This window comes from Aspergillus pseudodeflectus (genome assembly GCF_044049435.1).
Source record: "Aspergillus pseudodeflectus strain CBS 756.74 chromosome Unknown BJX68scaffold_12, whole genome shotgun sequence".
In the NCBI taxonomy this organism is placed as follows: domain Eukaryota; kingdom Fungi; phylum Ascomycota; class Eurotiomycetes; order Eurotiales; family Aspergillaceae; genus Aspergillus; species Aspergillus pseudodeflectus.
Window position 1 is genome coordinate 722320 of NW_027263788.1, and position 8504 is coordinate 730823.

The following is an 8504-nucleotide window of genomic DNA, read 5'->3' on the forward strand; positions in this document are numbered from 1 at the left end:
GCATGAGATCCGATCTTCCGCTTCGTGCTTGCAGGTACTTGTCATAGCGAACAATTGATCTGCCTATTGACTTTTACTCAGCCACGGTGATATGATGATATGTCCTCGTAATTATACATCGTTGAATTCGTAGGATAACATAGGACTTCGAAGAAGAATCAGCTGAAACCGCCAAGGCCAGTGCGACATGACAACCAGAGTAATCACAATTCAGATCCCAAATAAGCATAGAAAATGCAATTTAGCTGCCAATATGCAGAAGCACCCTCTGGGATTTCATGCTTGCGGACAAGGAATTGAGCCCCAGCTCGACCGAAGGAAAAGAATATCGATAACTTGCTTAGCTCTAGGGTATCATAATGATGAACACGCAAAGATTCACCCAAACTTGATTTTGCGTCGTAAGATTGAGTAAAACACTGCTAAGTCGATTGCCAAGACCTCTATCGATCCTGTGCTGGGATGGACTCATCCAGCTGATAAGATTCATCGCGACCCCACGAACGAAGCCTCCTGCTTGACAATTGCTGCTCCTCGTCATCTGGGACTTTGGAGAAACCTTCAGGAGCATATTCGTCCTTGCTGTATGGTGTATCGCACCTGGGAGAGCGCAAAGACGGGTAGTAGCGCCGATAGCTGAAATGGGCGATGACGGAGCCTAGGATTGAGCCACTGGTCACGTCATAAACATCGTGCCGGTAATCCTCCAGACGGGAGATTGCAACTAGCAGGGCACAAATGATGGGTATTAGGACAAGAAGACAGCGGCACAGGTCAGTCCTTGGCCGAAAAACGTGCATCTGACCCGAGAAGAACCTGATGCGACAGTTAATACCCCGAGAGTGATAAGCGTAGTACTTAAACTCACAAGGACAGATATCCCAATCCACCAAATGAAAAGCTACTGTGACCGCTTGGAAAGCTTCTCCATCCTTCCTGCAAAATATGCGCATTGGTTTGAGTGCAGACGGTCCATTGTACAAGCGTGCTCTCTGGTGTTCCTTTCCTGGGTACGCAACGCGATATCAAATCTGGTCGAGGCCTTCCAACCGCATTCTTGATAATGTCCGTTATGAGCGAAGTGAGCATGAGCGCTGTCAAGAAGCCAAGTATAGTCACTTGTACTTTATGCGGGCTTGGACGAAGAATGGCGGCCCACGCCATGAGAATCAGGAATGGTATAACTCCCGCATAGAAAACCGACCATACTAGAGAGGTGACCTATTAGATGGATTCCGTATCGTGCTCGGCCGGGATACTGACACACTGGGACTCGCTCTACCACAGCAAAGGGATATTGAATGGATTGATTGTCAAGAGTGAACATTCGGTGGAACGGAGTCACAAAGATTTGGATCTGCGCAGGACATAGATTGTTAGCGATGAAAACACAAAGTGCTGGTCAGAGGCATAAGAGACAAACCAGAATCCAACATCCTATAATACAGGCGAGACCGATCGCATCAACAAGAGGATATGACTGCTGGAAAACACGCGACACTGCACCACCAAGCCCCCCAACCAGAGGCGAGGGAGGGATCGTTGACCCCGCAGACAGTCCGCTGCGGGCCATTTCTGCAGTTTTCAAGCAATAACGAATGTCATGGACGCCAATGTAGCTCACCCGGAGAACGGTGACTGATCGCTCAGGGGGACGCAGAGAGGTCCTCATCGTCGGCTACCGGCGTTTCAGCGGAGAACAGAGAGAGCACGGACCATTGCCACTACAACCTCCGAATCTCCGCAATCGCTGTCAAAACACCAAGCTTAACATCCCTCATTTCTCGCTGCACGTCAGCCTTTCTAAAGTTCTTCATTGGCTTGGTAATTTGTCGACGATACTTTGACCAACTTCACGAATTGACAAGAAATCAGCCCGCCATGGCTGAAGCCGGACAGCAGCGAGCTCTCAACACTGCTTTCGCGCCTCCACCTCCCCTCTGGAAACATTTCACTCCCGGAAATCTCAAGAAACTAGAGGAAATCAAAAGAGAGGCATCAAAGCGAGAAGATGGAAAGCCACGAAAGAAGGAATGGCCGCCATCGGACCTGCGCTCTCTGGCTCTGCCCCCAGAGCTACGTTTCCTCGTGCCCCCGGAGATTCCTTCGGGCAATTACAGTGTCTTTGGCGAAGTTCAAAACGTAAGATATACCTCTGCTTATTTTTATGCATTGTCTAAGATTTCACCGATAGCTCTCAACCGCCCTGCCGTCCCTAGAAGAACAAGGCATCAATCAGCTCTATCCCTCCTCCCCCAGACCCGGCCCCAACGGCGAACCACCCGCGCAACCAGCTCAGCCGTTGAACCACGCGTACTACCTTTTAAAAATCAGCAAATCGCTACTCCTCAACTTTCTAGAGCTTGTCGGGATCCTCTCTACAACGCCGGACCAATTCGAGCCAAAAATCGAGGATATCCGCAACCTCTTCATCAACGCGCACCACCTACTCAACCTATACCGACCACACCAGGCACGCGAGTCTCTGATTATGATGATGGAAGAACAGCTCAGCCGGACACGAGAGGAAATCCGCGAAATGGACAAGTTGAAGGAAGAGCTCACCGCTGTGCTAGATCAGTTGGCTTCCGAAGGCGTTGATGTGGGATCTACTATCCAGCCACCTACGGGGGATGACAGAAAGGCAGTGAAGCCGGAGGAGCATGTGTCTGAGGACTCTCAGCTCGTCTGGGATATCATCGATGAGCTTGATCGTTAATCGCCTCTCCACCTAGCCTGGAGATTTACCGTCCAAATCTCTGGTCTCTCAGACGCTCACACAGTCCGACTTGCCGAGACCACACATATTTGAGGCACAAACAGCACAGGCGCTGCTCACCTCTACTCAATGCTGGAAGCCACGATCTATATATCAAAGATTTGGGGCCTCGAATTGGAATTGGAACTTCCGCAGGCAAAATCCGCCAACAGTCGACAAAAGCCCCGTTTATTCTCTCAATCGTACCGCCTACGACCGCCGGAAAACCATTTCTTCTCAAGTTTTCGGGTCCATAACAAGCTCCATTCCGCATCCTCGGAAGATTGAATGATCCGCAAATCACGTGGTACACTAGCTCCACTGGTTTAAAATTGGTTTAAATTTTTTTGCTGAACAAGAACTTTTGATCACAAGACTGCACAACCAACAAACCTCTTTTTTGAGGGAAATCGCTCCATGCGAAGAAATGCAATCATCGGAGACATAATGCTGCCTCTCAACTAATCATCACTACATCAGCCACCGAGTACAGCTCGAAAGTCAGCAGCGTAAGTTGAAACACCCCCTTCTACCGGCTCTTTTATGATGAATATGCCTTTTTCTTTGTTTCAACCCCATCTGAACGTACATTGTACGCTTTGGTGATAATTGTGCATTCTCTACCTCTTTCCTGAAATTGAGCCTGTCGACACACTTGATAATCCTCTATTACACAAATTGGGATTCGTGCTGACTTTCACTGAAGTATAGGTTGCATGGCATGTTTAAAATAGCTTAATGCAAATTATATTCACAATATCTATATCTTCCATCTATATTCTTCTCGTACATCCCTCAAAACGCCAGTCATTCCTTGGTATATGAATCCCATGTATACGTAGCGACCTTCTAAGAACACAAATGTCAACCCCAAACTCCTTAACATGAAAGCACATTATTCGTCGCACTGCACCTAAGCAGTCGTAGGCGTCGAAACCGCACTCGTCCGCTCCCTCCACGCCTTATCCATAGCGCAAGTCGCAAGCCTGCACAACTCGTTCACGAAATCCGCAACAAGCCTCACATGCACAAGCTCGTTGACTGAAAACGCCTGCCGCAGGAACACTCGCTCGAGCATCCCTGTTGCGCTCTTGAGAAGCGCGAGATCCTTTGTAGCCTGTGGCTCTGCGGGGTTCTGGAGGATGTTGCAGAAGATTGCCAGGAGGGCGGACATGGGATAGAATATTAGGGCCCTGAGTAAGTATTAGACACGTTTGTTTAGAAAATAGAGAAATATAGGAAACGTACCAGAATACGCCGTCAACGAGGACATGCCCTGATGCCTCGAGATACAGCAGTGTGGACCGACTCGCCTCAACGGAGAGCGCAAGGCTCGAGCTTACGCCGTCCATAACGCAGGTTTGTGTTTCCCAGGACTTGCAGCGACTGCTCGCTTGATGGATGATCGTCATGCACAGGTGGTAGTTTAGGCGGAGGATGACGGAGTGCATGGCGCAGTTTGGGTCAGGTGCTTCGTGAGTGAAAGATAGGGTCGGTCTCCATAACGGTGGGACGGAGAGGCGCCATCGTTCAAGCTCATCGTCTAGTTCGCGAATGTTCTTCAGGACCTCGGCGTCGGACTTCTTCATTGCTTTGAAGGAGTAGAGGGCATTGTAGGCTCGTGCTCGGATCAGGCTGAGGCGAAGGTCGACGGGAAAGATGGGATTTCCGGGGAGGTTGGTAGAGTTGTGGTGATATTGGAGGCTGATGTACATTTGCTCAACGTAGTCCGGGGGTAATGTCAGGTCGCAGTTGTCTTCGGAATAAATCTGGGCTTGTCCCGTTCTGAGGGAGACGTCCTGCTCAACGGTGAAGTGGAGCCAGAACAAAGTGCGCAAGTGGGTTTGGGTTCTGGCAGTGGTGTCCTTGACGGATTCTGGGAGCCAGCAGGGTTGGTTCGAGAATTTGTGGCCCCCCAGCATGAAGAGCATGCGGCCTGCGATGGAGCCGTAGTAGTTTGCAGACTGAAGGTTGCCTTGAAATAGCTCAAGCAATGCCTAGAATGAGATGTCAGTATATAAGCACTGTGAAGATCTGAACAACGAGACTAATAGACATACCAAGATAGTTACAGCCTGTAAGCCGTCCATCGTGGGAGGCTCCTGCAAAACCTCACACAGCAAGTATCTCGCCTTCGCAATGCAAGCTTCCTCATCAAGCCGCGGTAGTTTCTGTTCCTGGGCGGCGAAACACGGGCTACAGAGAACACCAACAAATGCAGCAAAGGCAAAGATACACGCCTTCGTACTAGCCGAACATCTGTCGGACTCTGACGAGCGTTCTCGATACGCAGATCCTATAGTAGACCAGAATAGCATCGGGTCAAGGACCGGAAAGACCCTCTGCATCACCGATGTGCGGTAAATCTCAAAACTCAACTCGAGCAGGTGACGATCCGGAAGCTCTCCCAGTTGCGGGCTTTGCAGTTGCGCCAGCATGTCGTTCGAGTTGACTGCTCGCTGCTTCTCCCATGGTGTACGGAGTGATGTGAACTTGTCAAAGGCGAGCTTTTGGCCCGTCCGTGACTGCACCCATTCTTGGCCTTCCGGAAGGATGAACGGGATGCCGGTAAACAGACTGATCGCGCCTAGCTCCCTCCCAGCGAAATGGAGCGGAACAGAAGACGAGGCAGACGGTTGTATGAGACTTGGGGGACTGGGGGTGAGATCCCAACTGGGGTTTGTTGAGTCCAGATGTGGTTGTTGTGGCAGTGAGGGAACTATAGCAGTTAAGCTCGTGCCGACCAACGCCGGAAAGACGACAAGACGAACCAGGCTCATGGTGAAGTTTTTCCGCCAGAAGCTTCTCTATCCTTGCGATGCGCTCCGAGAGGTGAGATCCCGGAGTGCTGGAGGAGCTAAAACTGGATAAGCACTATTTCTATGATATACCGAGAGAAAGGCACATACTCCTTCGCGGTGGCAAGCTTCTTGCGGGTCCTTCGGATCTTCCTCTCAAAGGTGCACGGACTATCATGATGGCTACACCAGTTACACTTTGGTAACGCAGCATCGCATTTTATCTGGAAGTCCGCAAATCAGCATTGTTTCGCAAGTTCAAGGAGACCCTTACCTTCCGCTTGTAACAAGCGTCACAAGCCCTGACAGTCCGCTTACTCGGCTGGGCTGTCTCTTCCTCCGAGCGGCCGCCAGAGCTGGGCGAGGGGTACATGAGGGGTTGTGGGGAAACAATATCCCTCTGATATGGTAAATGAATAATCCAAATGGAAGAATATCTCAGATATGGTCAAGGAGCATGAATGATGGTAGAAAGATGGCGGCGAAAAGGCGAAGAAAGAATGCCGAGCCGCTTACCAAGCACAAAGCTTGTCCTTTTATCTCCGCTGAATAAGCGGTCATTTAAGCTTGTTATCTACATTGATGCAAAGTTTATAGAAGAGAGCGGGTTTTGAGGGTGGCAGTTATTTCCCTGTCTTACGTCCACGTGGAAATTCATGTTTCGTCGCTATTCATAACAACATCGCTCGTATCAACCATCAGGTCATCCAATCATCAAGAACTCAAAAAGCCAGACGAGGCTCACAGGTTATTCCCAAAGTATCTGCAAAAGATAACAAGAAAACAGAAGAGAAAAACCAGAAAAGAAATGTTGGCAAAATATGGTATGATGAACAGATCCTACCCGTCGGCGTCAATGGCATAGGGTATCTATGAATGTTTTCGCAAGCCAAAAGCAGGCTTGTGCACAAAGGCACGGCAAGTGACTGGGCCAGGGGCCAAGGGCATTCAGACAAAGTCACTCCTGCGCCTGCCGGGTTTGAGCCGTTTGATTCGCGCCGCAGCTTCTCCAGGAAACAGCATAGACATTGCCTCACTCTTCTTCATGATGCCAGTCCCCTTCACTGACGGAGCAGTTGGCTTGGTGACGCTCTGGATTCGATCCTCGGGTATCTCAATGATCCTCGGTTCCTTTGCGGCTTTCACTGCGCTTGACGCATCGCTAGCTTTATCCAACGCTGACTGAACAGACTTCCGACGTACCAAGCGGCCGTCTTTGCTATATCGATCGGCGGCACTTCCTTGCGCGGTCAGCTGAGCAAGTTCGAGTCTCACTAGCTGGTATATCACGGAAAACAGCACAATCTCCAACATCGTTATGAATGGGATGGTGTCGGTAGCGGTGAATATGGTGGACCAGAGCATAGGTATAAGGAGCCTAGCATATAACAAGTTGAGAAGTAACGCCGGGCTTTTGAATCGGCCCATGTGGGATTTGGCCCAGCCGATACCGTCAACTCCCGCAAGGTAAATATCCTCCTTGATGGGGATATACTTATGCAAGTACATTAGGATCTTGTGAGCCCATTCATTGCCAATCTGAGTCCGAGACGCGAATTCAATCTTCTCGCGCCCACCCGGCTCGGCCCATGCTTTCCACCCAGCTCGAAGACAAAACGGGCATGCAAGAGTGTCTCCGGAGCGCTTGAGACATTTAGCGCCTTTGCAGTCAAAGTATTTCGGTATATTCGACTCAAAACCCCTGAGCCTGTGCTCCCAGAAAGGTAGAAGATGACCGTCCTTATCATAGGGTGAGTGTTTCCCAAGCCACTTGGACCAGAATTCGAGAATTTCAACCGCAGTTTGCTCTCTTCCCCATAAATACTGACAATGTGTGGAGCACACACAATTAGGATCGTAGCTCATGTTGATCAACTCGGCTTGCGCCAGCTTCTCAAGACGCTTGTATTGCTGGATGGGTATGGCCGGCTTCCTTTGTACTCGGAAGGAGGAAATATTGCAGATACTCCGGTGCTCATTTGCACGTTTCGAAACATTCTTTGCACTGCCGATCTTGTAGAACTTATTCCGGCCGGTGGGGTCGGCAAACACATAGGTGAACCCTTCGCCTGTCGGCTTGGATCTTGTTCGGAGGATGTATGCGACTTCCATCACGACATCTTCAAGCGGGAGCTGTGGGAAAGCAATGGGCTCGTCATGTCCAAAGTCTGAGTTCTCCGTAGAATCGTCGTCTGAGTATAAATCGGCGAGCTCGGCGGGATGTGCGTATGCGCTGCGCGGAACTGATTCGAGAACCTCTGTGCCGAGGCCTGTGTCCCCGTCTTGAAATGACCCCGGAACCTTCGAATCGTCGGATGGACCAGCTAAGTCGTATGTGCCCCAGTCGCCGGAAAAAGGTCGCACAGATTGTCGTCTAATCATTTCGGGCAGCCGGGCGACACGCACAATTTGAGGGGCAGGGCTCGGTTCGCGTGTCTGGTAAGTCGGGTAGACCAGGTGGTCACGAGAGTGGCCCGCGTCGCCATCGTAAAGGTTGTAATCGACGAATGACTCCCGGTCGTTGTCTGGGGTCATGAGCGGGTATCGGAAGTCTTGCGGGAGGCTTGTGGGGAGCCGTCGTCTGGTCATGGTTGCGGTGCGGACCGCACTATCTCAGTGCTGGATTCGATCTAAATCATCAAAGTCATCACGGAAAGGATAAACACAGAAACAAAATCCAGAGATCGAAGCAGAGTCGGCGTCAGCGAAAGTGGCTGCGCTCAATCGGCGGCAAGCTGCTCGAGGCTCAGCCCATCAGCTCATTTTGGACACAAACACGAGAGCGGCTCACAAGCCAACAGGCAGCATGTGACCCACTCAGGTGTGTCGATCGCTTGTGCAACAACAGGCACCTATCCGTGCCTTTCTGCTGCACCCAACCGCCTTCGTCTTATGGGTGCGCCCCATATTCTTCGTAGTCCCATATTCTTCGTAGTTTTTCAACCTCT

The 8504-nt window shown here is 50.5% G+C and overlaps 3 protein-coding genes across 3 annotated transcripts; 1 reads left to right on the forward strand and 2 right to left on the reverse strand.

Moving 5' to 3' along the window:
• Nucleotides 1–244: 244 nt before the first annotated feature.
• On the reverse strand, nucleotides 245–1776 carry BJX68DRAFT_40888 (phosphatase PAP2 family protein). Its single transcript, XM_071049130.1, has 4 exons — nucleotides 1424–1776; nucleotides 1264–1357; nucleotides 869–1208; nucleotides 245–816 (listed from the first exon to the last, which is right to left on the reverse strand). The coding sequence occupies exons 1-4, from the start codon at nucleotides 1670–1672 to the stop codon at nucleotides 444–446; spliced, it is 1056 nt and encodes a 351-aa protein (XP_070901381.1). The 5' UTR covers nucleotides 1673–1776; the 3' UTR covers nucleotides 245–443.
• A 1-nt stretch (nucleotide 1777) lies between these two features.
• med7 (mediator complex subunit MED7) lies at nucleotides 1778–2732 on the forward strand. The gene is made up of 2 exons (XM_071049131.1): nucleotides 1778–2142; nucleotides 2195–2732. The coding sequence occupies exons 1-2, from the start codon at nucleotides 1882–1884 to the stop codon at nucleotides 2717–2719; spliced, it is 786 nt and encodes a 261-aa protein (XP_070901382.1). The 5' UTR covers nucleotides 1778–1881; the 3' UTR covers nucleotides 2720–2732.
• Nucleotides 2733–3671: 939 nt separating this feature from the next.
• On the reverse strand, nucleotides 3672–8145 carry BJX68DRAFT_254139 (putative C6 transcription factor; the record flags this gene model as incomplete). The annotated part of the gene is made up of 8 exons (XM_071042846.1): nucleotides 3672–3951; nucleotides 4007–4755; nucleotides 4819–5477; nucleotides 5530–5615; nucleotides 5668–5780; nucleotides 5831–5956; nucleotides 6511–6563; nucleotides 6594–8145. 8 exons carry the CDS (start codon nucleotides 8143–8145, stop codon nucleotides 3672–3674), a joined length of 3618 nt encoding a protein of 1205 aa, XP_070901383.1.
• Nucleotides 8146–8504: the final 359 nt, after the last annotated feature.